We start from the raw sequence: 27636 nt of genomic DNA on the forward strand, positions 1-27636 counted from the left end.
TTCCTCTGGACTGAAGGGACGAGCAGGGCTGCAGTCCGGGCTGCTCTTTCCGAAGTCTGCAGCATCCTCTGCTGGAGCCCTAAGGAAGGGATATCCAGCCAGCAGGGAAAACACACCAGGATGTTTCCTTGGGGAGCTCCAAAATATCCCCCAGCTTTGCTGGGAAGAGCCAAAATCTCCCTGGTGCCGCTTCCCGCTGTGCTCCAGGGCGAAGGAGCCTGGGATCCGGGGACATTTCCATCCCTTGCTTTGCTGGAGATGTCCTGGCTGACCTCGAGCCACGAATGCCCGATGGGTCAAGAGCAGAACGTGAGTGGCAGAGCTGACTCCCAGTTTTTCCCCCTTTCCCGGCTTTAGTCACCACGATCAAAGCCCGAGGTATTTCTCCACTCCCATCCAAACTAAGAGCTCAGATAAAATCTGAGTTCCCAGACGTTGATTCTTTCCTGGATTTTGTTGTTTTGGCTTAACAGGTCGTTTTATTTCACCATCCCAGTGCCTGGAATGCTCCACCCACCACGGGACACCCGGGACTGGCATCTTCCACGGCTGCTTCCCGCATGTTTCATGCCTCCTGCTGAAATCCAAAATTTAGGATTGGGAAAGAGCAGCTACGATGCTCTTCCTTCTCTCTCCCCACAGGAGAACCATGGAGAGTTCCGTGGGTTCTAGGGAGCCCCTGAAGTGCATCCGAGCATCTCCGGAGCATCCGGAGAACCTCCTGAGAAACAAGACTGGGGGCAGAGGCCAGTGTGAAATCCAGCCTTGGGAAAATCCCTCCGGGGATGGACACACGGATACAGCCCAGCGGTGTATCCAGAAATTCCCTCCATCCTTGTGGAATCCAGACTAAATTGGCTGGGAGGCTCCCAACTCCTCTGGGTGAGAGCAGCCGAGCACGCCAGTTTTCTGATAAAGGAAAAGCAAACACCACTCCCTTGTGCGAAGATACAGGAATATTATCCTGACATTTTCAATATGGATCACTCATATTGCTCCTCGTTCTTCCCGCTCCAAGAGCTGTGTGTGGACAATAGAAACATTCCCTGGCTACAAACAAAATAATCAGGATTGAAACTGTGGATAACACAGATGTCTGCCTTTCCTGATTTATTTTTTTATGAAGGAATTTATTTTACATTTCCTCAGGGTATTACAGTCATCCAACATTTTTACCAGCTGTTAAAACGTGAAGATTAAAACCTGCACTTAAGTGGAAAAAAAAATTGCTTCAGAGGAGGAATTTATCTTGGAAAAAATATTGAAGTGCTTGGCAGCCCACTTTAAAATGATTTGATGTGATAAATGACAGGAGTATGGGACCACCAGTGGGAAGAAACAGGGAGACCCTGTGCTTCTCCTCATCCCAGATCTACCCCACTGCAGTTCAGAGCTTTACACTGCTTTCTATAAACACCTATTTTAACTGTGACACAGATCTCCCAGTATCCACAGTGCATATCCCAGTATCCACAGTGGGTATCCACACTGGGAGAGGCTGAGGAGCTGCCGCAGCAAACTGGGTGATATTTAAAGCACCCAAGGAAACGCATCGCCGAGGTCATTTAACCTGATAAAACCCGGCTTCTTGACAGCGGCAAAACAAATTGTTTCCAAAATGGGTCGTTTTGGGAGCGGTTTTTTGCGGATTCGGTCGATTTCAGGTGGGGATTGGGGGTTTAAAACGTTTTTTTTCCAGTTTTGTGGAAACGCCCTGCCCACACTCAAAATGGCGGCGGCGCTGAGGCGCTGAGGCCGCGGCCGCCATGGCGCTTTCGGGCGGGAGCCGGCGGCGGCGGCGGCGGCGCGGTAAGGGCGGGCCGGGGCCGGGAGGGACCCTCGGGATGGAGCCCGGGAGCGCCGGGAATCACCGCCGGGATCGGCGGGAGTCACCCCCGGGGGCGGCGGGAGTCAGCCCCGGGATCGGCGGGAGCGATCCCGGCTGCTGCTGCCCGGCGGGAGGCGATTGCCGGGCGCCGCCGCCTCAGGGAGCGCACAAGTGACCTCTCGTGTCCCCGAGCCCTGAGGGACGTGATCCCGCTTGTGCCAAGCGCTGGGATAAACATTCCCTGTCTCTGCTTTCCTTGCAGCGCTTCCCAGATTTCTGCGCACAGATCAAAATCTTGTGGCTGCACTTAAAATCCAGAAGATGCTGTGCCGGTGGCACAAGAAGCAGCGCGGCGCGGCGACATTCCCATAGGATGGTGAGCGTCGGTGCCGCTCCAGCCTGGAATTCCTCGGGGGAGGAGCCTTTCCAGGGGTGTCCCGAAGGTAACGTCGTTAGGGAGAAATCCACGTGCTCTGTGTTTAAAAAAAAACCCCAAACTTCAAGACTTTCGGAGGAATTTGGCCAGCAGTTTGCTGGGAGGAGAATGGAAATTCTCTGGAGCATAAATTGAGATTTTCATGGGGTATAAATTGAGATTTTTCTGGAGGATAAATGGAGATTGGGGAGGGTACATGGAGATTTATTCTGGACGATAAATAGGGGTGCTCTGGAGCATTAATTGAGATTTTCAGGTGGATAAAATAGAAATGTTTCTATCAGGTAAATGAAGATGCTCCAGAGGATAAACTGAGATCCCCCCCCCCCCCCCCCCCCCGGAATATAAATGGAGATCCTCTGAAGAATAAATGGAGTCTCTCTGGAGAATAAACTGAAATTCTCTAGAGGATAAATTGAGGTGGTTTTTTTTTCCCCTGGAGCATTTCTCTCTAGAGGATAAATGGGGATGCTCTGGATATTCCTCAGCTTATCCAGACATCTCTAAACAAGCTGGAAACTTGTTCCAATTCCTGACCTGCCTAATTTGATGGATCTTCATCATGCAGGAATTCCTGCGAGGAATTTTCCCAGGGATTAGCACAATTGAGGAACTCCAGCTGTTACTTATGTCCTGCTAATGCTCTTTCTTACCTGTTATCGTGTTGTCTCACTGCTAGAAAGATATTTTTGTTATCACAATCCGCCTTTTTAGGACCCTTCTGGTTGTTTATGCCATCAGTATTTCAAGGATTCTCATTTTGATCCCTGCTGGAGCCCTTTGTTGTACGTGCACAAGCAGCTACTGAGAGTTTAAAGGAATCTTTCCTGGGGAAATAAATGAAGGAAAAACTTCCTCTTCCCTCCCCTGAAGAGAAACTTAAGATCTCATTGGAAAGACCTGAGGGAAAAATCAAGTAGCCAAGGCTTGTGTATCCTTGGCAAAAAGCAGGGTGGGTTGCTATGGAGAACAGGATTTTATTTTGGGAATATTTAGTCCTATCCTAAAGAAACCTCTTCCTTTTCTGTGCTAATTATTTCATGGAAAAAAAATGGCATTAAAATATACAGATACAAATATTTTCTTGGAGATTCAGGCCACTGTTGGGCTTTATTTTTTAAAGGCGTTGCACCAGTTCCAGTTGTACCAATTCCAGTTGTACCAATTCCAGTTGCACCAATTCCAATTCCTTATCAGGAACTCTGTAATTGAATTGAAATATGGTTTGAGTTTTGCATCAGTTCTGATGCAATTAAAGTGTCTTTGCAATTAATCTCTTGGATTAATTATGCTTTCTGCAAATCTTGCACACATGTGCACATTTTGAAAGTATTTATTCCCAAATTGCCAGGGAAAAAGCTGGAAAGAAGTTGCAAACAAACCCAAAAAATTGGGCGAGGGGGAACAGGGTTTTCATTCAAATCCTTGGAGTGAGTGTTTTGGAGACTTAAGGATTCGGCAGCACTTTGGGAAACTAAAGATCAGCTTCCAAACAGGAACAGAAAACACAAATCTCGGGGGTTTTCTGAAGGCAAAAACGGTGGGAGTTGATGGGTTTGTGGGAAGATGCTGCAGTGCTGGGGGGGCTTTAATCCAGAGGCAGCTGAACTCGGAGTTGATCTTGGAACTTATCTCTCCCATCGGGCTCAGTGTCAGATCCTGGTGTTAGCGGAGCTCCCGTGGGAGCGCGGATCGGGATCTTATCGCAGCTGGGGATCTCGCAGAGGAGCAGCAGGAAATTAGCACGAGCTGCTCTCATTGATTTCTCTGAGCACTGCACAGAAACCAGGCCGTCCTGCTGGAAAACAGGGAGGCAGCAGATGGGCTGGAAGCTCCTGCGGATCTTGGAGCCCAACCTCTGCATCTGCGCTGCTTCCATTGTGCTGGTGATGAGCTGTGCCTCTGCATGGGAGTAGCTGGGAGCGTTGCAGAGATCCCTGCTGGCTGTGGGAATTACACAGTAGGAATCTGGATGCGAGCAGTCCTTTCCCAGTAGAATTTAGGGCTCCTTTGTCCATAGTCCCTCAATTTCCTGCTCCTGGGAGATGGTCTAGTTGAGGTGGTGGTGATCCATCAAAGGCTGGAGGTCTTCTCCAGCCTCAGTGGTTCTACAGTTCCACCTGTGCAGGGTGAACAAGGGAATTAGGGCACGGAATTCCGCTGGACTTTCCCTGCCACGCCTGAACGGAAAGATGGGAAAAAGCATTCCAACATTTTTCTGTTTCTTCTGGCAGGATGGAGAAGAAGAAAATCCTGATGAAGTCCAAGGTTGCTGCTCCCAACCTGCTGAGGGCTCTGCATTCCCTGTACCAGCTCGGGCACCTCTGCGACGTGACGGTGCTCACCCAGCACCTGGGAATTCAGGAGGAATTCCCAGCTCACAAAGCCGTCCTGGCAGCTTCCAGCAACTACTTCAAGGGGCTTTTCCTGCACCAAGAGATGCTGGACACCAAGAAGTGCACGGTGACTCTGCAGGACATCTACACCGAGGAGTTCACCTCCTTCCTGGAGTTCGTGTACACGGCAGAGGTGGAGATCGAGGCGGGAAAACTCCAGCGGATGAAGGAAATAGCAGAACGACTGGAGTGCCAGGATTTGCTTGACATCTGTGAGGAGGTGAAGGCAGAGGGCAGGAAGGGCTTGGACTTGAGCCTCCACCCAAAAGGGCACAGGGGTGGAAATGGGGGATCGCAGTGGCCTCGCATCCAGCAAGAGGAGAACCCCAGGAACTCTTCCCAGGTCCTGGCAATTCCCATGCAGAGGAAACTTTGGGATCGGCAGAAACATAAGGAATTGCTGGTGGGCTACGAGCTCATTGGAGGCCAAGCTGGAGGCCTGGAGCAGGAGGCCATGGCTTTTCCAGCCCCAAAATCCAGGCCGGCAAAGCTGCCCTGCTGCAACAAGGTGCCCTCCCCGAGCAGACTGGGTGTGGATATCACCGGCCTGGAGAACAAGGATGGCCGTTCCCTCCGCAGGGGGCAGGAGCGGAAGCGGGAATCCCAGGCGTGTCCCTACTGTGACAAGGCCGGCAGCTCCAAGTGCGGCCTGGCCGGGCACATCCGGAGCCACACCGGGGACAGGCCCTTCCAGTGCCAGCGCTGCCCCGCCAGCTTTGCCCACAGGGCTGCCTACACCTCCCACCTCAGGTACGGCGTTCCTGGGAATGTGCTTCCTCGGAGTTCCCGGGTAAAGCGTTCCTGGAGCCCTCCCTGCCTTAGTTCCAGAATTCCTTGGATCTGACTCGAAGCGTGTTGAATCGGGATTTTTCTGTCAGCCTCGCAGTGAGGATGACTGGATCGAGGTCTCTCAGATGGGGAGTTTAGGGAGTTTCCCATTGGACTAAGGGGGACTTGTGCAACCAGATTTCTTTGGAATCCTCAGATTCAGGGTTTTAAATAGGAATTTTGTGTTCATCTAGGCATTTGATCTCTATTTCCTCTGGTTTAAATCCATGATTTCGTGGCCTGGGAGGAGAAGTCCATCCTACGTTCCTGCTCAGGGTACAATATACAGACCTTAATGAACTGAGGCGCTTTAATTGTCTTTAATTACCCAGTCCAACTCTTCCCCAAATCTCCCTATTTCCAGGCTTTCCAGACACGCTGGGAATTTCTTAAGTGGTTCAAGGAACAATTCAGAGGAAAGGACTCTTCCCCCGAGGCCCGAATTGAAACAATCAAACAATTAACGAGTTTCAATTAAACTTACTGAAGTTATGCTCCATTTTTAACAGGAAAATCCATGAGTCTGGGCAAGAGAGGAAGCTCCTGCCTGTCTATTGGATGGTGGTTCCACCCACACACAGCCCAAACCCCACAAGCCGTGACCAAGATCCCAACGGAGAGACTTGGGATGGGACACCAGAAACCTCAGGGTGTGAGGAAGATCCCGGGAATTCATCCATTGCCGAAGCAGGCAGGAGCGAGGAGCAGGAGGAATGGAGGCAGGAATCCCAGGAAGATGAAGGAGGGAATGGAGATGAAGGTGAAATGAGCGTGAAGGGCGAGGAGCAGGGAGACTACGACGCGGGATACTCGGAAGTTGAAGGAAGCAGGGACAACGAGGAATGTTCCAAGGAGAAGGAAAAGGAGGATGAAGCCTCAGCAGAGAAGGACCCTGAACCAGGGTTTAAACTAAAGAAAGCCAATAAAAGCGTGGCCAACAAGAAATCCATCTGCGTGATCCGCTGCGACAAGTGCCAGGAGCAGTTCGCTTCCCGGAAAAAATACGTGGATCACTGCCGGGATGTGCACCAGAGCCTGCCCGGCAAGGCGTACCAGTGCGAGGTGTGCAGCAAGGCCTTCGCCAGCTACGCCAGCTGGAAGGAGCACCGCGCCTGCGTCCACAGCGAGGAGAGGAGCTTCTCCTGCAGCCTCTGCCAGGCCACCTTCAAGAGGAAGAGGGACGTGAGGACGCATTCCGTGCGGAAGCACGAGGGCAGGGCCAAGCGGCCGCTGTGCTCCGTGTGTGGGAAGATCCTGAGCTCCCGCACGGCGCTGGTGTTCCACATGCGGACGCACACCGGCGAGAAGCCCTACGAGTGCGGCGTGTGTCGCTCCAGGTTTGCTCAGCCTTCCCAGCTCAAGATCCATACCAGGTCAGATTCCAGCCCTTCCCGTTCCTCGCCCCCTCGGGCAGGAACGCTGTGTTCAGTGGGATCTGTGATTAATTCCCTTACGCAAAGGCTTTGGCTCTGTGTTGCCTTTCCCGTGGTCGGGATTTCGACATGGATACCCTGTCCAAACTTGCAAGGAATAGCCGTCATTTGGGACAGGCTCTGAAATCCCATGATGGCCCTCAGTGATGAAAAGTGAGTCAGGGATCCTGGAGAAGCGGATCCTGAGCCGTGCTCGCTCTTGGAGCAAGGAATTGCCCTGGAATTTTATCTCCGTGTGCAATTCCAAATCCGCACTGCTCAGCTGGAGCTTGACGGGAGGAGTTGCTCCCTGGTGGTGTCTGTGTGGATGTGTCTTCTCCCAGGAGAGGGTGAATCATCCCATGGAATTTCCCATCTTTCTTGGGAGCAAGACTGATGATAATCCTTTGTCCTGACAGCTCAAAATCAGGAATATTTTGGACGTCATCCTGTTTGGGTTGGAATAAGACCAATCATCAGGCTCAGATTTTTCTGATTCTCTGTCATTTTCCGTCATTTTCCCTTCTTCCTCCTTTCCCATGCCCTGAGCTATGACTCCTGGACAAAGAAAGGTGGAGTTTGTAGGGCCTGAAAGTGAGGAAAAGGTAAATTTTGGTTGGGAATTTTACTGCTGGAGTGTAGCGCCCGTACCTGGAAACACTCAGTTTCCCAAGGGAGCAGAACTTCCCTTTCCCGCCGCACTGAAATCCCAAAGGCAGTTTCCAAGGCGGTGTTTTAGGGATGGGAGCCTAATGAGTCACTGATCGTTGGTGTTCTGTGCCCCTCAGGTCCCACACTGGGGAGAAGCCCTACGTTTGTGAGGACTGCGGCGCTTCCTTTGCCGACAAAGGAAAACTCACCGGCCACAAGAGGACACACACAGGTGGGAAATGAAGTTCTCCGGGTGGTTTCTCCCAGCCCTCTCCTGTTTCACTGCTAGGAGTTGCTGGGATGTGGAGAAGAATGCTCTTGGATACTCACAGAGGAGTATCCAAGAACCAGGAAGGAGTTAGTAGGGATGGAAGGACTTTTAGCCTGGGGAAAAGGAGGCTCCAGAGGGACTTGGTTGCTCTCCAGAATTCCCTGATGGGAGCCAGAGGGAATTTGGGCTCTGCTCCCAAGGAACAAGTGATGGGATGTGAGGAAACGGCCTCAGGTGGTGCCAGGGGAGGTTCAGGACATCGGGAAGAATTCCTTCATGGGAAGGGTTGTCAGGCATTGGAACAGGATGGAGTCCCCATCCCTGGATGTGCTCAGGGAACACCTGGACGTGGCACTGATGGCCAAGGTGGGGATGGGGCACAGGTTGTACTCGATGACCTCGGAGGTCTTTTCCAGCCTGGATTCTGTGATTTGCAGGCGGGCTCTGAAGGACAGAATTCCTCTGAGAGAATTGCCAACATGCTGTTTCTGCTCCCTCAGGAGAGCGCCTGTTCCGGTGCGACGTGTGCGGGAAGCACTTTGCCACCAACGAGTACCTCAAGTGCCACAAGCGCTGTCACCTGGGAGCCAAACCCTACAAGTGCGAGGTCTGTGGGAAAACCTTCGGACTCAGAGCCTCCCTGGCCCAGCACAGCAACGTCCACGCAGGTAATTCCAAGGCTGGGAAAAGGAGTGGTGGCTTTGTGGTTCTTCCCAGCGTGAGCGGGGATGTTTTATCCCACAGCTCACTGAACTAGGGGGATCCCAGAATCACTGAGGTTGGAAAAGAGCTCCAAGGCCATCGAGTCCAAACTGTGCCCGATCCCCACCTTGTCACCAGCCCAGAGCACTGAGTGCTGTGTCTGGGCCTTCCTTGGACACCTCCAGGGCTGGGAATTCCATTGGGAAGCAGGGCTCGTCCCGACCCTGGCTCATGGGAACGTTGTGTGGTATCCTAGAAAACTGAGGCCTGGCTCGTGAGGCTGAAGGAATTTGGAATAGAGGATGGCTGTAGCCTTGGCAAATTTGGGAAATACTTATCAGGGAATGGTTGGGGTTGGAAGGGACCCTAGGGATCATCTCATTCCACTGTCCCAGGTTGCTCCAAGCCCCGTCCAACCTTGGACACTTCCAGGGAAGGGGCCGAAGAGCCCGCTGCTGTCTCCTAACTTCTCCTAACCCCGTGTTTTCCGGGATTGTTATTCCCAGAGACCCGCCCCTATTTCTGCGAGCAGTGTGGGAAGGCCTTCACCCAGCAGGGAGCGCTCCGGCGGCACCAGCGCATCCACACCGGGGAGAAACCCTACAAGTGCCGGGCCTGCGACAGGACCTTCACCGACATGTCCACCCTGCGCCGGCACGTGGCGGTAGGACATCCCACGGGATCTTCCCGGTCCTCAGTGCCACGCCCAGGGTGCCAGTGTCGTGCTGGGGGCAGGAACTCCCAGCCCTCAGCAGGGGCTGCGCCAGGGATGAGTTTTAGGGCAGGGGCGTGAGCTGCCATCTTAAAATCGATTCCTGAGGTTTGCGGGATTTCCCTCCGGCGGCGCAGCAGCTCCCACTGCTGGCTGCCGATCCAGCCATCTTCCAGTCCTAGGGAAAGGGTCACCATCCCTGGAAGTGACTGGATACGGCACTTCCTGGTGGTCGTTGACGGCTGCCCTCTGTCTCCGAGATCTTGTCCTAAACGATCCCATGAAAGCGGCTGGGGAAGGACCCGGGATTGGAGATGCTTTTTGTGGATTAGCCACAGAGTCTCTGATGCTTTAACCCTCATTCCCGACCCAGAACACGAGGGTTTATCCGACCTCGTGCCGCACATTAGTGGGAATTCACACGTTCCCAGCATTCCGCTGGAAAATGCTGAGCTCGGCTCTTCCCAGAGACCTCCAGGTCCTGGAAGTGACAGCAAAGACAGAACAGGAGGTTCCCTTCCAGTTCCAAGTGCATATTTTGCCTGTGTGCTGAAATTCCAGCTGATTTTGGAAGCGTTCCATGGCAGCAGAGCCAGAAATTCAGCGCTGAGTTGGCAGAAGAGCCTTGCTTGTGTTTGAGTTGAGCCTTGGAGCGCAGGATCGTGGCGTTATCCCAAAATCGTTGGATTTAGCTCTGGATTCAGTTAAATATTTCCTAGTTAAAAATCAGACCTAATTGTTTTCCTGCCTCACTGCCTTTTTTTTATTCCCAGATCCACGACCGGAATGCACACTGGAGAAGCTTCTTGATCGACCTCACACCAAAAAAAGACCACAATTGGTCCAAAATAGAGACTTTCGCGGAAGCGCAGCTGGGAGGAGATTCCATGCCGGAAGTTTGGTCGGTTGACCACGGGAAGCTTTATAAACCAGAAAGTGCTAAAGCAGCAGCACACGTGGCACCTGGGGCTGGGGACACCGGGGACGCTGATCCCTCCCTTCTCTATTTATAAGCTCAGTTTTAGCCCCAGCAATGGGCGGTTTGAGGCAGAAGGGTGGGAATTACCCTTTGGAATGCAGCGAGTCACTCCTAGTGGTCACTGCAGGTGCCTCGGGAGCTGGATTACAGGTGGCAAAGGGGTAATTCCTCATGAGGGTATTTATTCCAGTGAAATGTTTCGATCTGTCCGGAGTTTATTTTTCCCAAAGCTGTGGGAGAATCCCACTGGGAATGGGCAGGGCGGGGTGTGTGTGTGTTCATACAAACACAGCGCGGTGCCGCCGCTGTAAATCACCAATGCCTTCTTTAATAAAACCGTCAGCGCCGCCCAGCCCGCCCCTCCTTCATTCGCCCGGATTTCCCTGGGGAAAACGCCGGGATTTGGGAACGCCAAGGCCGGGGGCGGGGGTAGGCCGCGTTGCCTAGCAACGCCCGGCGCGCTTCGTGGCGTCACTTCCGGTGCGCCGCCGCCTCAGCCGGGGCGGGCCGGGGTCGTGGCGCGTCAGCGCTTCCGGCCGCGCCCGGGGCTGAGCGGGAGCCGCGACCGGGAACGGACCGGGAGCGAACTGGGAACGGGCTGGGAACAAACCGGGAACGGGTCGGGAACGGTGAGTGCGGGAGCCATGGCGGGCTGGCCCCGCCCGCCGCCGTTTTCTCCCCTCTTTCCCCCTTCATTGCCCCCCTCTTATCTTTTTCCCCTCCTCTTTCCTCCCCCTTTCTTTTCCTCTCCCCTTTTTTCTCCCCCTTCCCCTCCTTGTTTCCCCCCTTTCCTCCCCTTCTTTCCCCCGCCCCTTCTTTTTCCCCACCCCAGCATTCCCGTGTGATCCAGGGTCCTTTCCAAAGGGGATTGGAAGTGGGCACTGGGGGTGGTTCTCCATGATTTCAGCAGCAGCCACCTGGGAATCCTCTCCCCGTTCCCCTTTGGGCTGGAGCTTTTTGCCTCTTTCCAGCCAGTTTTGCCTCTGGAAGAGGAGGTATTCCTGGGAAATGATCAGTGCTCAGATGGGAGTTAGAGGGGCAGTTGTGAAATGACACGAGAAGTAGTTAAAAATCATTTTTATTGGGGTAAAAAAGTGGCGTTTTGGTAGCACTGATTGTTTATAAAGCACTGGGTGAGGCATCACTTCATTCCCAGCAAATGGAAATAAATTCCACTAGGAACAGGGTCCAGCCCCACAGATTCCTCAGAGCACCTTCAGATCCATAGAAATCCAGCTTGTTCTGGGCTCAGACATTTGGGAAAGCACCCCAAAACTTCCGTTCTCCTACAAACTTTGGAGCAGCTTCAGACATTCCTGGGAGATAGGGCCCAGTGGAAGGTTGGAAATGGCCCTTCCAAATGTGCGGGCTGCGAGTCCATTGTGAGGCATTCCCGCCATTTTGGGGGTTTCCAGTGTGTGGATACAATTATCCATCACGTCAGAGCTTGGGATTTTGTGTGGAAATCATTGTCACGCAGAGTTTTTGGGATTGCAGTTAACTTTGGCTTAATCTTGCCTTCCTTTTATTGCCTGGTGAGGCCAGCAATCATTCCTTCATTCCAGGTGCCTTAACTTGAATCCAGCTCTGTTTGCTCCATCCCTGTCCCAGCCTCTGACAGTCCAAAGCGTTTCATGGAAAAACCAGGGTTGGGATTTAAGCTCAGATTTGCTCCATGGTTTTGTTGAGGAGCCAGAGATCGGTCCAAGGTTGGATGAAATGATCTCGGAGCTCTTTCCAACCTCGGCGTTTCCATGAAACTCAAACCCCAGCCGCCGCGAACCTTCGGAATTCCGCTGGCTGACGCGGGCTCTCGTTAGCAGGGAGAAGAAAGATGGAAAGCAGTCCTGTTCTGCTGGAATCCAAGTCCTCTCCCATCAACCTGCTGAACGAGATGCAGCAGCTGCGGCTGCTGGGCCACCTGTGCGACGTCACGGTGAGCGTGGAGTACCAGGGCGTCCGCGCGGAATTCCCGGCGCACAAGGCCGTGCTGGCCGCCACCAGCAAGTTCTTCAAGGAGGTTTTCCTCAACGAGAAATCCGTGGATGGCCCCCGGAGCAACGTGTTCCTCAACGAGGTGCAGGTGGCGGATTTCGCCTCCTTCCTGGAATTCGTGTACACGGCGCGCGTGGAGGTGGAGGAGGACAGGGTGCAGCGCATGCTGGAGATCGCCGAGAAGCTCAAGTGCCTGGATCTCTCTGAGACCTGCTTCCAGCTGAAGAAGCAGATGCTGGAATCCGTGCTGCTGGAGCTGCAGAACTTCTCGGAATCGCAGAATTCTGAGGAGGAAAGCGCCGCCCACCCGAGCGCTGCGCCCGCAGCAGAGGCCGAGCGGGACCCTCCGGATTCTTCCATGGCCAGGCCAGGCCACGGAGCATCTCCCGAGGGGCCAGCTGCCAAATCCAAGGAGAAGATGGACAAGAAGAAGGAAGTGCTGAAGGCTCCTTACGCCAAGATCCGCAGGGCGAGCGGGCGGCTGGCCGGCAGGAAGGTGTTCGTGGAGATCCCGAAGAAAAAGTACACCCGGAGGCTGCGGGAGCAGGAGGAGGAAAAGCAGCCCGAGGGCGAGGAGGGAGAGCAGGAGCAGGAGGAGAACTCCGGCAAACCTGAGGGCTCCTCTGCGGAAAACCTCCCCAAAGGCGAGGAGGACAGGAAGAAGCGCGGCGGCGCCTTCAAGTGCGGCACGTGCGAGAAGGAATTCCTGTACGAGAAGAGCTTCCTGAAGCACATCCAGCAGAGCCACGGCATCGCCTCGGCACTGGAGTTCCGCTGCGAGACGTGCGCGCAGACCTTCGCCAACCGCTGCAACCTGCGCAGCCACCAGCGGCACGTGCACAGCAGCGAGCGCCGCTTCCCCTGCGAGCTCTGCGCCAAGCGCTTCAAGAGGAAGAAGGACGTCAAGAGGCACATCCTGCAGGTGCACGAGGGCGGCGGGGAGCGCCACCAGTGCCACCAGTGCGGGAAAGGCCTCAGCTCCAGGACGGCGCTGCGGCTCCACGAGAGGACGCACACGGGCCACAAGCCCTACGGCTGCCCCGAGTGCGAGGCCAAGTTCTCGCAGCCTTCGGCGCTGAAAACGCACATGAGGTAGGAGCAGCTTTGCCTGGACTTGGGGCGCGGCCCTGAGCTTCCCAAATCCCTGTTGTCATGTGGGGTTCAGCCCTCAGGGCCTCCCCAATCCCTCTTTCCTCCTCATGTGGGGTTCAGCCCTCAGCGCCTCCCCAATCCCTCTTTCCTCCTCATGTGGGGTGCAGCCCTCAGCGCCTCCCCAATCCCTGTTTTCTCCTCATGTGGGGTTCAGCCCTCAGGGCTTCCCAAATTTGCTCCTCATGTAGGGTGTAGCCCTCAGCGCCTCCCAAATCCCTATTTTGTCCTCATGTGGGGTTCAGCCCTCAGAGCCTCCCAAATCCCTGTTTTCTCCTCATGTGGGGTTCAGCCCTCAGGGCTTCCGAAATCCCTGTTTTCTCCTCATGTAGGGTGCAGCCCTCAGAGCCTCCCAAATCCCTGTTTTCTCCTCATGTGGGATTCAGCCCTCAGAGCCTCCCAAATCCCTGTTTTCTCCTCATATCCCGTGTGGGCCAGGACTGTGCTGCAGAGAAATGTGGGTGGGATTCCTCCAGCACATCCTTAGACTCAATACAAAGACAAGTGTGGAAATATTTGGGAAGGATGTGGCGGGTTTTCAATGGGAAAACGCCGGATTTGGGGGCGAAGCAGGGAAAACAATGGATCTGGGAATAGGAGGAGGTGGCGCGTCACCGATGTCACCCACACGGAGCTGATGCAGCACCTGCTGGGTTTTATCTGTCCCAGGGTGGTTTTATCAGGGCAAAAATCATCTCTGAGGGGTTTTAGCCCGATTTTATCCCTTACTTTACCTGTCTTAGGGCAAGGATCATCTCTGAGGGGTTTTAATCTGATTTATCTGATTTAATCTGATTTATCAGTTATTTTATCTCCCTCGGGACATTTCTATGAGGGCAAAAATCATCTCCAAGAGGTTGAACTTGATTTTATCAACTTTATCTTTCCGAGGGCATTTCTATCACAGCAGAATCACCCCTGAGGGGTTTTAGCCTGATTTTATCCCTTATTTTACCTGCCTTAGGGCAGAGCCCTTTTTCATGAGGGCAAACATGATCTCTGAGGGGATTAACCTGATTTTATCAGTTATTTTATCTGTCCCAGGGCGTTTTTATCAGGGTAAAAATAATTTCTGAGGGACTTTACCCTGATTTTATCAGTTATTTTCTGTCTTAAGGCAGGCATTTTGATCAGGGCAAAAAAATCATCCCTGAGGTGTTGAAGCTGATTTTATCACTTCTTATATCTGTCTCAAGGCATCTTATCAAAGCTAAATCATCTCTGCGTGGTTCGACATGATTTTATCCGTTTTATCCTTGTGAGGGCACTTTTATCAGGGCAAGAATCATCTCTGAGGGGGTTTAACCTGATTTTTTCAGTTATTTTATCTGTCTTGGGCCAGAGACATTTTTGTGAGGGCAAAAATAATTTCTGAAGGGCTTGAGCCTGATTTTTTCATGGAAAAGACATTTTTATCAGGGCAAACATCACCTAGGAAGGACTTGAGGCTGGTTTTATCCCTTTTTTTTTTTTCTTTCTCGGGGCATTTTTACCAGGGAAAAGTTCCCAGAGCTCTTTCAGGAATTTTGGACACTGGAAACTCAATGCTGCCTTAATTTGGGTGTGCTGGGAATTTCTCCTCCTTTGGGATCTATTTTGCCCCGTGGATGTGCCTCTCCAGGAAAAGCAGCCATCCCAACCCCCTGAGGAGCTTTCCCTCACATCCCAAAGAGTTGGGCGCCACAGCCTGGAGAGAATTTTCTAAATCTGGCTGCTTTCCCCCTTGAAAAACTCAGTTTCACCGTAACATTCTTGGATGTGGGCGTTGATCCAGCAGTAGGGATCAGTGGGAAGGAGGCAAGGGTTCATCCTGGAGCTGGAACATTCCTTTTTCCTTGCAGGATCCACACAGGGGAGAAGCCCTTTGTGTGTGACGAGTGTGGGGCCCGCTTCACCCAGAACCACATGCTCATCTACCACAGGCGCTGCCACACAGGTGAGGCTGCAAAACTGGGAGAAACCAATCCCAGCCATTCCAGGGAAATGGAAAATGCTCCTTTTTGTCCATGTTTTTATGGATAAAATGAGATCTTGTCGTCTCTTAGGTGGGATTTGCCTGAGAAACGTTCCCAAGGATGTCCCGTGATTTTAAGCTGAGGGAGGGTTGATTTAAATTGGATTTTGGGAAGAAAGTCCTCCCTGTGAGAGCGGTGAGGCCCTGGAACAGTTTCCCCAGAGAAACTGTTGCTGCCCCATCCCTGGAATTGTTGCAGGCCAGGTTGGGAACAAGTTCCAGGCTTGGAGCAAGCTGGGATAGAGGAAGGTTTCCCTGCCCATAGAATGGTTTGGAGTGGGGTGACCTTTAAATGTCCCCACAGTGAGGCCACGCTCCGGAATTTCTGTGGGATATTTAAGAGCATTCCCAAAGCTCTGCTGGTTTAATCCTCCTTTTCCCCCTTTTTTAGGGGAAAGGCCTTTCATGTGTGAAACCTGTGGGAAGAGCTTTGCCTCCAAGGAATACTTGAAGCACCACAACCGGATCCACACGGGATCCAAGCCCTTCAAGTGTGAGGTTTGCTTCCGGACCTTTGCCCAGCGGAATTCCCTGTACCAGCACATCAAAGTCCACACAGGTAGGATGGAATTGTTCCTTTCCTTGGATACCCCCCTCACCACGGCAATATTCCAGCCAGGAATTCTCAGCCAGGTTTTTCCCTGCGTGCACGCCTTGATGTGTCATGTCCTCCCCTCCTCCCACTAGTCCTGCGTGACAGCAGTTCCCTGGCACGCTTCCGTAGGCTGTGGAGATGCCGGGATCGTTGGGGATGGAGAGCTCTGGTTTAGCCAGGGAAGGAGGAAAACTCCAGACACGGAGTTTGTGGGGTGTTTGGAGCGATCCCAGGGCTGGGAGCGGCGTGGGGGTTCTTGCTCAGAGAAGGGTGAATAAAGAGGAGGAATACCTGGATTCTGGGCAGGACTTGAGCCTGTCACGGAAAATCCATGGAAAATCTGTGGAAAAGTGGAGCGGCAGCACAGCTTTATGGGGCTGGGAGGAAGCTGCTGCCTCCAGATGGGTTGCAATGTGACAACATTGGTACCACCGGGATGTTTTCCCTGAGCGTTCCCTGCCGTCCGGGGCTCGCTGGGCGTTCCCGAGCCGCAGCAGCCCGTGCCCGGCCCGCATCCCGTGCCGTATTCCCAGGGGAGCGGCCGTACTGCTGTGACCAGTGCGGGAAGCAGTTCACGCAGCTGAACGCGCTGCAGCGGCACCACCGCATCCACACCGGCGAGAAGCCCTTCATGTGCAACGCCTGCGGCAGGACCTTCACCGACAAATCCACGCTGCGCCGCCACACCTCGGTACGATCCCGGAGCGCCTTCCGGGGGCTGCCACAGCCCGTGGGCTGACTGGTCAAGCGTGGGTGGGACTTCCAGTTCTGGGGGAAGCTGGGATGTTGGGAAGGAATTCTTCCCTGTTGGGGTGGGGAGGCCCTGGCACAGTTTTCCCAGAAAACCTGTGGCTTCCACATCCCTGGAAGTGTTCAAAACCAGGTTGGACGGGGCTTGGAGCGATCTGGGATAGTGGGAGGTGTACCCAGATCACCTTTAAGGTCCCTTCCCACCCAAACCATCCCATGATTCCAAAACAAAGACCTTTCCTACCAGCGTCAAATAGAAGCTTGACCCAAACTTTTCCTTGTCATCCCGTAGCCAACGTTCTCTCCCCTGGTTATCCCTTTGCAGATCCATGATAAAAACACCCCCTGGAAGTCCTTCCTCGTCATCGTGGAAGGAGCTGCCAAGAACGACGAGGGGCACAAAACGGAGCTTCCCGACGAGGAATACGAGGTGTCCCCCAAAATCCCGGAAAAGCTGCTGGCCTTCCCAGAGAACAGCCCCTACCAGGGCCTGGCAGCCGGCCCGGGAAGCGGGAATTCCGGCACGGACTGTAAGGCCCCGGGAGCACAGGAGTCCCTGCTGGGAGAGCTCAGCGTGCTCCACACGCAGACGGACTCCGGGCAGCCCCAGCTCCATGCCCTGGTGAACATGGAATAATTGGGGACTGCCTCCCGCTCCTTAGGCTGCACCCCTTGTACAGTCCTTGGCCTGAGGGAAGCTGGGAAAGAGTGGATTTCCAGCTTTCCTCTGGAAATTCCTTCCCCAGCTTCATCTCCTGTGGTTGGGCAGGGTGGCACCGTGCCGGGGAATTTGTGGGAGTTGATTCCCTGGGAATTCAGGGGGTGGCTCAGGGACCTTGGTGGTGCAGGTTTGTTTTCCAGGGAATTCAGTGCCACGTGGACAATCAGGAGAACCGATGTTTCTCCGTGACATTCGCTGCGTTTTCCCCAGTGGAATTTCATCCAGGAAAAGTCTGGCTAAATTTGCTTTTCAGGAAATGCTGGTTTCTCTCTGCTTTTGCCAAAGATCCCAAAGAGTGGGAGCAGCTTTGGAGTTTCATTCCAGGAGTTCGGAGTCTCTGAGCAGCAAGAGGGGCAGGTGGGAGCCAAGTGCTGCTTCCTTGGTTTTACAATTCCATGGAAGCTGGAACAGTCTGGCACTTGGATCCTGTCACTTCTCACCTTCCAGCTGCTCCAGCTCCCATGGAATTGGGCACTTAGGAGACCAAAACATCTCCTGGAAAAAAGTCTGGGAAAAGGCTCAGTTCAGAGGCTTTTCCCGCTCCATTTTCGTGGAATAGGATTTGGGGGGATTTTCCCTGGGCAGGGAGGGAGCCTCGGAGTGTTGTCTCCTGCTCTTTGGGAACAGCAACTCGCTGCTACGGTGCAATGCTCCAGACCTCGGGATCGGTTTCCCAGTGTCAAAACCCGCAGCTCTTCCCATTCCTTTCCCTGTTTCTTTGCCTGTTCCTGTAGTATTCCCACCGAGATTCCTCAGCTGAAGCTGGGAGCAGAACTTTGGGAAAGGTAAGCACAATCCAGCCTGGTGAGGTCCAGCAATAAAGACCACAGAGGTATTTTTTGGGATAAAGGGATGGCGGAGGCGTTCTCATGGAATTCAAAGCTAGGAAAAAGGGAACTTTTGTACCGGAGGACATTTCCAAGAGGATATATTTGAGATATTTATTCCTGCTGGAGCTCAGTTATTCCTAAGGGAATGAAAGGGGTTGTAGATATATTTAAAGGCTGAGCAGTTGGGTCCGGAGCCAGGGAATGTTTTGTACTCTGGGAATATATGGAAGTGAGTTACTTGTCTGAGCTGTTCCTATTAAAATATGGAATATGGAGACCTCCCAGTGACTTGGTCATATCCAGTGGGATACTTTGGGATGCTGACAGACTCGGAAGGTCCACCTGGAGAAGATTCCCTGGAAACCTCAGAAGGGGCCTGCAGGGAAGTGGGATCCAGCAGGAAGTGAGTCTTCAGCAGGAATTGCAGTGACAGGAAAAGAAGGAGGGAAGGGCTTCCCAGTGACAGAGGGGGAATTTTGGTGGGATATTGGGAAGGAATTCTTCCCTGTCAGGGTGGGCAGGCCCTGGGAGAGTTTTCCCAGAGCAGCTGTGGCTGCTCCATCCCTGGAAGTGTCCAAGAGGCTTGGAGCAAGCTGGGATAGTGGAAGGTGTCCCTGGAACGGGGTGAGCTTTAAGGTCCTTTCCCACCCAAATCATTCCGTGATTCCGAACAGGAGTTCAGGGAATCACGACTCCTCCCAGCCTCCATCATCCCACTATGCTCCAGCCTTGTGAGTTTTCCAGAAAAACCACTGCTCCCTCCTTCCATCCATGATTTTCACTTTATTCATGAACAGAGTCACACCGAACACGATATTCCTGCTAAGGCCATTTCCTTAAATAAGTTTTCCGAGTAGGGGGTGATGGAAGTGGGGCGGGAATACAGCGGGAGTGGCGGAATTGTCACCTGGGAACCGTCACAATTCACCATGGATACAGCGGAGGACATGCTGGAGCTACTCACACACGGCTACCAGGTGTAGGGATGGAGTAACAGCCCTCCTGCTCCTCCTGGCCTACAACACCCACACAGGGAACGGGAACGCAACCGAGAAACACCGGGAAAAGTGGAGCCTCCCACGCTGTGCTTCCCCTCATCCCGGCTCCCACGGTGCTGGACGCCGGACAAAGCCATTCCGAAGGGTGGGAATGGATGAACTCTGTGTGCCGCCAAGCCTGGAGCTGGGATATCCCTCCCGCCTCCCAAGCCCGGGCTTTTCCATCTCTTTGGGATGTTTGGGATGAACACAAGGACCTGTGGGAAGTACAAGATGGGGAAGGGCGGGGAAAACACCAAACCAAGGAGAATTTGGCATGGATCAGGATTTTTGGTTCTCAGAACTTCAGAGCCCAGCAAGCCAAGCTCTATCCAAAGCCCAACATTCCAACCTCACTTTTTCCAGAGGAAAGAGGGGCGGGGGCTGCCTGGAGCCTCCAGAACAGCCCTTAAGTCATGACATCACTCTTCCCAAAGAGTGACAAATTGCACGAGCTCCCGACGCCTCCGACACATCCATGGAAAACCAGGCAGCTCCATCCTCTCCCTAACCACGCATCCATAAATTCCTGCAGGAATTTTTCAACCCTTCCCAAGCAAACTGCGCCCCCTCCGGCACCCTAATTCCCACAAGGCTCCCGTGGGATCAACATGCGTGTGCAGCCGAGGAGTCAGAATTTAGGGATCATGCCCAGCGCACGCAGAGGGACAGGTACAAAAGCAGATCCTTCCTCGGGTGGAATTCTTTGGGAAGTGGAGGGATGGGATGCACCACGAACTAAAGTGGAAAATCAATCCAAGAAAGATGGAAACCAACCAGGACCTAGGGCCGACCCCAATCCCAGCGCTCCTGGAATGCGTGGTGGGGGTGTGCGGGATATTGCCAATTCCCAAAGCCTCTGGCTAGCACCGCGTCCAGAGCCCCGAATCCAAGCGGATCCAACACTTGAGAACGGGAAAACAGGAACACAACGGGCTGGAAGCGCTTACTGGTACTGTGCCGGCCTGGATGGAATATTTACATGCTGGAATCAACGGAACAGCGGGAAAACTGGGAGCTGTGAGTGCAGGCACCGGGATGAGTGGGACCAAACCCGAGGAGGAAGAGAAGGAATTCTGCTCCAAGAGCTTCTCCCGCCTCGGATCTGCCCGGAGCATCACCACAGAGCTAAAGAAACACAGGGAGCCGTGGGAGTGGGAAGCGACGAAAGAAAGCGCGGGATTGGGTCGGGAATGCCCGGGATTGGGTCGGGAATTCCCGAAAAGTCCTCGGCTGGAGGCGGGAAGGGCCCGCGGGCGTCACTTGAGGTCGCCATCGCCCTCGCCCTGGATGGTTTTCTTGATGCGCAGCAGCATCGTGGTGAGCCACTGATCCAGCCGCGAGATGGAGTCGAATTCCTTCACCTGGCACCGGCAAAAACGTGGATCAGGAAAGGGAATGAGGCTGGGATGGGAGCGGCACATGTCTGGGAATAAAGGGGCGGGAAAGTGGGGGGAATGCAAAGGACAGTGAAGAGAAAGGGGGGAGAAACGAGGGGAAAGAAGGGGGGAAAAGAATGGGGAAGGGAGAGGGAAAAACAAGGGGAAAGGGGGGGAAATAAGGGGAAAAGGGAGGGGGGAAAATAAGGGGAAAGAAGGGGGGAAAATAATGGGAAAGTGGGGGGAAACAAGGGAAAATGAGAAAAAAGGAAACGAGGGGAAGGAGGAGAAAGAGGAAGGGCAAAAAAAAGGGAAAGAGAGGAAAAAGGGGAAGAAGAGAAAAGGAGGAAGAGGAGAAAGGGAACAAACCAAGCGGAAAGGGGGGAAAAACAAGGGAAAGGAAAAAAATGGAAAAAAGAAGAAAGGGGGAAAGGGAAAGAAAAGGGGGAAGGCGGGGGGAAACAAGGGAAAGCAGAGGGGAAAAGGGAAAAGACACACGGCCAAGATCCTGGGAAAAGTCTCTCCAAACCCACCCCGAGCACTTTAACCTCCTGTCAAACACCAAAGGATCCAGGCAGGATTTCAACTCTCCATGAGAAACCAGGAATGCTGAAGCAGGAAGCTGGGACCTTGCTGGAGCAGCTCCGTTCCCAGCCCCTCTCCACAGGTTCCCAAATACTGAACAGGGCACAGCTATCCCAAAAAAGAGAGGGCAGAAGCAGCATTCCCAAGGGAATCGGTGAGTACTCACTGCCTCGGTGTAGGCCTCGCTGTTCTGCTCCTCGTGGGCTTCCAGCAGTTTCTGGGGAAACACCGGGAAAAATTAGGGAATGCGCTGTTACTCCACGTGCCTGCTGCAGCATCTCATCCCAGGGAACAGAGATCCATGCAAAACACCCACCACAAACACGGTGCTGGGCCAAACCCAGGGAAAAGTGAGGCCAATGTCCTCTAAAAGATTGGGATAAAGGAGAAAACCCCCGGAAAAGTGGGAAAGCCCCTGGTTACTCACTTTCAATAGCTTGCATTCCCGGGAATCTGTGAACGCCGGGAACATTTCTTCATATTTCTCCAGCGCAAGCTGGAAGAGAGAAGAGATCCCTTCACGTACCATTCCCGGGCTTTTTCCCAGGATTTGCCTTCCCATCCTCAAACTCCGGGAAGTATCCACCACGTGACGGTGGCACATCAAGAACTCCAGCCACTGCTGAGGAGGGATCAGGGACTTTGGGGACAATGGTTCCGAGCCCACCGAACTTCTCCCAGCAGGCTGGTGGGGAGGGCTTGGGAATTCTGGGATAACTGACCTTGGCATTCAGCTCATCCACGATGAAGTGGCACAGGGCAGCTTTGAAGAAATATTCCTTGGCGCTGTACTTGAGCAGAGGGTTATCCATGGTGTTTGTTCCCACCTGGAGAAAAAAAACATGGAAAAAAGGGGCAGGAAAGGAAAGCCTGGATCAAACCAATTCCAATTCCACCCTGAGCCACGGGGCTGGGAATAAAAGGCATGGAAAAAATGCCAAAAGGCTGTTGGGAAGCAGGGAGGTCTCGAGCTCATCCCAAGGGAAGTCAGATGCCACTGGGCTGATCCCTGATTGACGAGGAAATGGGAAAACAAATCCATTTGGGAAAAAGCTGCTCCAGCATGAACCCCCTGCAAGCACTGCCAGTATTCCCAGGTAAATATCCCACAAAAGGCAGAGCTGATAGATCCAGCAGGGAATTTTCTGCCAAAGGGAGCTGGAAATACATTCCAAAGGGGAATTTTTGATGGATTTCTCCCAATCTTTTCTTGGAAACGCCGGAAGTCACAGATGTGGCACTTGGGGACACTTGGCTGTGCCGGGGGAACAGCAGGACTCGGACCTCAGAGAGCTTTTCCAACCTAAGCAGCTCCCTGATTCCGGCAGTTTTGCCAACCCCCCCGCATCCTTTTCCTTGGGATTTGCCTATGCCCATGGCTGTTCCCATGGGATCTGGCTCCTGACCTGCTCGTAGATCTCGATGGCTTTCTGGTACTGCTCCAGCTGCGCCGCGTACGCCGCCACCTTCAGCAGACACTTGTTGGCTGAGCTGCAACCGCATCCCAAAAATCAGGCCCTGAATCCTGGGAATTCACCAGCCCGCGCCCCAGCACCACCCAGCACCCCTTCCCCGAGAGAAAAGTGGGAAGGCGCAGCTGGGATTTAGAGGAATTCTCTCGAAATAGCCCGAATTAGAAGTGTGGTGGTTGTGGGATGCATCCCTGCTCCGGCCCTTCCCGCCGATCCCAAGGACTTGCCTGTTGGATTCCTCTCCCTTGTAATAATCTGCAGCCTGCTCGTAGTGCGCGATGGCCTGGGGACAGAAACGTGGGATCAGAAATCCTGGGATAAAGCACCCCAGGGAGCAGCACCGACATGCGGGGAGAGCAATGGGATCCAACGGAGCAGAGCCGAGGAAGGGAATCCTTGCCTGGAAAATCATCCCTAAACCTCACCCACTTTTATCCTGCAAAACTCCAGCAGGAGATCCGCAGTGGGATTCCTGCCCAGGGAGCCTGGAAATGGGAATGAGGGAATCACTGCTGACGTGGGAACTGAAGAGGGACAGAAAACGGCTCCATGACATTCCCAAAGCGCTCTTCCAATGGGGACACTGAGGTGGGCTCTCACCAGAGCGTTCGGCACAGGGACACACCACAAGGCTGGGAATGCTCCATGCTGGGAAAAGCACGGACTCCAAGTCAGGGCTGGATTGCACCTACACTGGGAATTCCTGGAGATGGGGATTACTGAGAGCAAGGAAATCCCAGGATGGTTTGGGTTGGGAGGGAAGATCCAGTTCCATTGGAGGAACACCTTCCGCTATCCCAGGCTGCTCCAGCTTGGACACTTCCAGGGACGGGGCAGCCAAGGCTTTCTGGGAAAGCCGTGCCGGGGCCTCCAATGGCGTCACAGATGACGTCAGCAGCGATGATGTCCCCAGCGTCCCCTCACCTTCTCGATGTCCACCAGCTCGGCCTCGTAGATCTCGGCGATGGTGATGTGGTGCTTGGCGGCGATGGTGAAGCGGCCCTGGGGACGGGAGGGAGGCGGGGTGAGGCGCGGCGTTCCCGGGAGGCCGCGCGGGTTCCCGGGAGCGGGGCCTTACCATGTCCGTGTAGATATCGATGGCTGCGTTTAAGCAGTTGATGGCCTCTGCAGCGTGCGTGAGAGACAACAGCGTCAGCCTCTGCCCCTTCCCAACCCCGTTCCCTGCAGCTGCTCCAGGGAACACCGACTCACGCAGGGTGGCTGCAGTGACCTCGGTCCCAGCGCCCCCAGCAATTCCCAAAGGGAGCGAACACCGGGATGACCCAACCCCGAGTTTGGCCTCTGCGTCCCCCAGCGCAGCAAAATTCAAGGGATCAACTCCACAACGCTGCTGTTTTCCAGGGAATTCTGGGTTTTATCCACCCTGAGTTTGTTCCCATGTCTCCTGGGATAGCGCTGGTGGGAGGTGGGGGATTCGCTTCCAGACCTGTCTAGGGAAAATGGCATTGGAGGCTTTCCCAAAAATCCCAACCAGCTTGAAAGAATCCCAGATCCTCGATTCTCATCCCAGCAAAGGCCAGGACTGGGGAAAGCCTCGGGGACACAGCAAGGATCCCAGCGGGATCCAGCCCAGGGACTGCCTGGAGCCATTCCTCAGGAAGCCCTTCACTAAAGCCAAGCCAAACCAGGACAGAAGCTGCCGGAATTCCCAACGCTCCACAGCATCCCCAATCCCAACAAATACCAAGGATGGTGCTGACCCTCCTGCACCATCCCAAATCTCCTGGAAAAGCAGGAACGCACCTCCACCACCACTGAGCGTTCACCACTGGGAACAATCCCAGATTCCGCTGCCAGATTCCGCTGCCTTACCTTGTGGATCTGCTTTTTTGTAGGCATTCCCAGCATCCACGAAGCTGGTGGCAGAGTCATGCTTGCTCTGGAGCTGCATGTGCAGCTTGGCCGCCTGGCAAAAGGCATTTCCTGCCGCTGGAAAAGAAGGAATAGCGATCCCGTAAATCCCGGGAACGAGCGGGAATGTGCCGCTTCCAGGACTCATGGAGATTCAGGGATGAGGGCTTCCCAGCAGGATCACCAGCTGTCATTTTAGAATTCATCCAAGATCCTGCAGCTCATTCCCTCTGCCCACTCTCCCAGCATTTAAGTAGGAATTGCATGGACACAGAGACCATTCCCCATGGAATAACTCACCGGAAGACGTTTGGGCACTCCGGGATCACCTGGGATCAGTGATGCCACCCCCAAATCCCAGGATTTGGACTCACCACTCCAGTTTTTGGCGATCTTGAACATGTTGGCAGCCCTGGTGTACATCTCACACGCCTCCTCCACCCGGGTGTTGCCCCTGGAATACAGCAGGAATGCCTGAGGCTGGGCGGGAACACGGCTCCCGAGCCGAAATCGGAATTGGGAATCTTGGCCTCTCCAGGATCCCTGAGGCTGATCCCGCCCCCCATGTGAGAACACTGAAAGGGGAACGCTGGAGTTGGGGGCTCTCCCAGAATTCCGAGATGCCAAAGGTCAGCATTTTTGGTAAGGGAGTGCAGATTTTTCATGGAACTCCTGGAAAAAAGGAGGCTCCGGGGGGACCTCCTCGCTCTCCGTAAGTCCCTGGCAGGAGCCAGGTGGGATCGAGTTCTGCTCCCATGGAAAAAAAGGAACCCCAGAATCCCTAAGGCTGGAAACCCCTCAAGCCCACGAATCCAACATTCCCCCACAATCCATATCCCCAAGCGCCCCATCCACGCTGCTCTTCAATCCACCTCACAGCAGCGATTATTCCATTTTCTTTCCCATCCCTTGGGAATTCTGGTGCATTTCTCCCCTCCCTCTCTCCCTCTGGCAGCCGAACCCGGTTGGTTTGGAAGCACAGGCGGGATTTTTGGATCCCTCCTTGCCCTTGGAAGCCGCCTCTGGCACGAGCCGAAGCCAACAGCAGCAGCACCGAGGAATGCTACACCCAGAGAGGCCTCTGGAACGGGCAGGTCCCAGCCTTTTCATCCCAAAAAACTAAAACTAAAGGAATAACAGCGCTTGTGCAAGGTGGTGGAGCAATTCCAGGAAGAGCCCAGGCAGGAAGCGGGCACTGGGAGGCCTGGACATCCCGTTTGCCGGGACGATGCCAAGAGCCGAGTCACCCCCCCATCCTCTCCTTCCTCTTTTTTTCCCTCCAGCTATTTTTAGCCCTGAAAATTAAAAATTCCCCTCTCGAAATCTCTGCCCGTTCCCTCCAAGGATTTTCAGGAATTTGCCGCCCGGATTACGCCCCTGGAGCAGGCCCTGCCTGATTAATCTGCCGGAATCTGGCCAGGGAGAAATTTCTATTTAAAACTTGTGCGTTTTAGGGCGGCCGCAGCCGATTTTTCCCGGCTGATGGATACAAACCTCCAGGCCTTCACGGAGCATCGCTCCGGGAATGCTCTTTCCTTAAAAAAAACTAAGGAAAAGCAGGACTGAGGTGGCCAAACCATCCCGTTTCCAGACACACCCCCAGGAACAGCGAGGCTCGAGCAGCCAGGCCCAGGGAAAAGGAAGCTCTGCCATTTTCTGGGATAGCGCCGGCCGCAGCCCCGGGGTGCCGGTGTTCCCTGGGATTTCGGGAGAGCCCATCCCCGCCAGGGCGAATCCCGGCGGTGCCGGGAGATGATTCCCCCGGGATAAATCCGGGATGAGCGCAGGGACGGGAGCCGCAGAGGCCGAGCGCGCTCGGCACATCCCTGAGGCCATGGGCGGCCAGGAGGGGCTGCTCCGGGGAGAGCGGGGTTTGGATCGGGATGGGAGCGCTCCGTGCGCCCTGACAGGGATAAGGGAGACCCTCACCCACACCGCGGGGCAGGAGCTGGGAAAAAGGGGGAACAGGTGGGGAAGGGGGACTGGAAATAGGGAAGGGGCGGATGTAGGAGACGGGAGGGGGCAGGGGCTCGGGGGGGGGGATCCAGGAGCTGAAGGGGAGCGGGAGCTGGGAATGGGGGTGCGAAGGGGCTGGAAGGCGGCGGGCAGGAGCTGGAGAGGGGGATCCAGGAGCCGGGAAAGGGGAGAGATGCAGGAGGTTGGCAGGGGGATGCGGAATGCGGGAAGGGTGATGCGGGAGCCGCTCACCCGAAGAGCCCCCGCAGGAAGGAGTGCGAGCCCTTGACGCGCTTCTCGGCCTCGGCCATGAGCTGCACGGCCTCCCGCTCCTTCCCGGCGCTGTCCATCGCTCGCGCTTTCCCTGCTCGTCTCTCCTTCCTCTCCGCTCCTTCCTCCTCCTCCTCCGCCGCGGCACCGGGAGCGCGGCGGGCGCGTGCGCGGGGCGGGGCGCGCGCAGGATGCGGGATGCGGGATCCGGCGGGATCGGGGATGAGCGGCTCCTCCCGGCGGGTGCGACCCGCGCAGCCGCGGCCCTTGGGTTATTCCCCAAGGGGGATTCCTTCAGGAGCTTCCCCAAGGGACGGCTGTGCTTGATTGCGAGGGAATGGGAGCGCGATCCCAGCTTAGTGCTGCCGCTGGGATCTGGGTCAGGTCAATCCTTATCCCGAAGGTTATTTATGTTACTCCCCGAGTTTCCTGGGAGTGACCTCACCTGTAAGGCAGGAGAGCTGAAGCTCAGACTCCCGGGAGGTGGGCTACACTTTCCTGGGAATATTCCACACTAAGGACAGTCAGAAGAAGGGACACCTGTGTCCTGCCCCCGTTACCTGAGCGCACATTTGAGTTGTTCCGAAACGCCCCTGGAAGGAGGGAGCCCCTGTGCGGGTAAAACTGGGATATTCCTGCCTGATCCCTCCCCTGCGCACCCGGGCCGAGGGAATTCCGTAACCCTGAACAACCCGCCGGACTACAACTCCCGGCGTGCTCCGCGGCCGGCGCGCGGCGCTGACGCCACTGCTCCGCGACCGCTGTCTCCATGGCGACGCTGGCGCATCCCGGCGTC

At 54.5% G+C, this 27636-nt stretch overlaps 3 protein-coding genes across 7 annotated transcripts; 2 read left to right on the forward strand and 1 right to left on the reverse strand.

Annotated features, from left to right (window-relative positions):
- The first annotated feature begins 1731 nt into the window (after positions 1–1731).
- On the forward strand, positions 1732–10559 carry LOC138107508 (GDNF-inducible zinc finger protein 1-like). 3 transcript variants are annotated; one of them, XM_069008773.1, is made up of 8 exons: positions 1732–1809; positions 2091–2271; positions 4499–5410; positions 5998–6861; positions 7689–7783; positions 8323–8490; positions 9031–9188; positions 10010–10559. In XM_069008773.1, exons 3-8 carry the CDS (start codon positions 4500–4502, stop codon positions 10247–10249), a joined length of 2436 nt encoding a protein of 811 aa, XP_068864874.1. In that variant the 5' UTR covers positions 1732–1809; positions 2091–2271; position 4499; the 3' UTR covers positions 10250–10559. The 3 variants fall into 3 exon arrangements, with proteins under 3 accessions (XP_068864874.1, XP_068864873.1, XP_068864875.1); XM_069008772.1 differs by lacking the exon at positions 1732–1809 and having other exon boundaries at positions 1846–2271; XM_069008774.1 differs by lacking the exon at positions 1732–1809 and having other exon boundaries at positions 1846–2271; positions 5998–6825.
- A 158-nt stretch (positions 10560–10717) lies between these two features.
- LOC138107509 (GDNF-inducible zinc finger protein 1-like) lies at positions 10718–18849 on the forward strand. Of its 2 annotated transcripts, none has more exons than XM_069008777.1 (6): positions 10718–10844; positions 12036–13302; positions 15201–15295; positions 15765–15932; positions 16502–16659; positions 17044–18849. In XM_069008777.1, exons 2-6 carry the CDS (start codon positions 12050–12052, stop codon positions 17353–17355), a joined length of 1986 nt encoding a protein of 661 aa, XP_068864878.1. In that variant the 5' UTR covers positions 10718–10844; positions 12036–12049; the 3' UTR covers positions 17356–18849. The 2 variants fall into 2 exon arrangements, with proteins under 2 accessions (XP_068864878.1, XP_068864877.1); XM_069008776.1 differs by having other exon boundaries at positions 12039–13302.
- Positions 18850–19037: 188 nt separating this feature from the next.
- On the reverse strand, positions 19038–27601 carry LOC138107510 (beta-soluble NSF attachment protein). 2 transcript variants are annotated; one of them, XM_069008778.1, is made up of 11 exons: positions 26823–27601; positions 24989–25068; positions 24576–24692; positions 23821–23867; positions 23667–23744; positions 22970–23025; positions 22677–22761; positions 21993–22097; positions 21698–21766; positions 21437–21487; positions 19038–20670 (listed from the first exon to the last, which is right to left on the reverse strand). In XM_069008778.1, exons 1-11 carry the CDS (start codon positions 26918–26920, stop codon positions 20566–20568), a joined length of 891 nt encoding a protein of 296 aa, XP_068864879.1. In that variant the 5' UTR covers positions 26921–27601; the 3' UTR covers positions 19038–20565. The 2 variants fall into 2 exon arrangements, with proteins under 2 accessions (XP_068864879.1, XP_068864880.1); XM_069008779.1 differs by lacking the exons at positions 23821–23867; positions 24989–25068; positions 26823–27601 and having other exon boundaries at positions 24576–24635.
- Between the last annotated feature and the right edge of the window lie 35 nt (positions 27602–27636).

The sequence above is a fragment of the Aphelocoma coerulescens genome, chromosome 3 (assembly GCF_041296385.1).
Source record: "Aphelocoma coerulescens isolate FSJ_1873_10779 chromosome 3, UR_Acoe_1.0, whole genome shotgun sequence".
In the NCBI taxonomy this organism is placed as follows: Eukaryota; Metazoa; Chordata; class Aves; order Passeriformes; family Corvidae; genus Aphelocoma; species Aphelocoma coerulescens.

Coding starts and splice junctions, on each gene's coding strand:
- LOC138107508 (XM_069008773.1), top strand. CDS start 4,500: ATGGAGAAGAAGAAAATCCTGATGAAGTCCAAGGTTGCTGCTCCCAAC. Junction 5,411..5,997: donor GCCTACACCTCCCACCTCAG/GTACGGCGTTCC, acceptor CATTTTTAACAG/GAAAATCCATGAGTCTGGGC. Junction 9,189..10,009: donor CCCTGCGCCGGCACGTGGCG/GTAGGACATCCC, acceptor TTTTATTCCCAG/ATCCACGACCGGAATGCACA.
- LOC138107509 (XM_069008777.1), top strand. CDS start 12,050: ATGGAAAGCAGTCCTGTTCTGCTGGAATCCAAGTCCTCTCCCATCAAC. Junction 13,303..15,200: donor GCGCTGAAAACGCACATGAG/GTAGGAGCAGCT, acceptor TTTTCCTTGCAG/GATCCACACAGGGGAGAAGC. Junction 15,296..15,764: donor CCACAGGCGCTGCCACACAG/GTGAGGCTGCAA, acceptor CCCCTTTTTTAG/GGGAAAGGCCTTTCATGTGT.
- LOC138107510 (XM_069008778.1), bottom strand. CDS start 26,920: ATGGACAGCGCCGGGAAGGAGCGGGAGGCCGTGCAGCTCATGGCCGAG. Junction 24,693..24,988: donor GATCGCCAAAAACTGGAGTG/GTGAGTCCAAAT, acceptor CTTCTTTTCCAG/CGGCAGGAAATGCCTTTTGC. Junction 21,488..21,697: donor GGGAATGCAAGCTATTGAAA/GTGAGTAACCAG, acceptor GTGTTTCCCCAG/AAACTGCTGGAAGCCCACGA.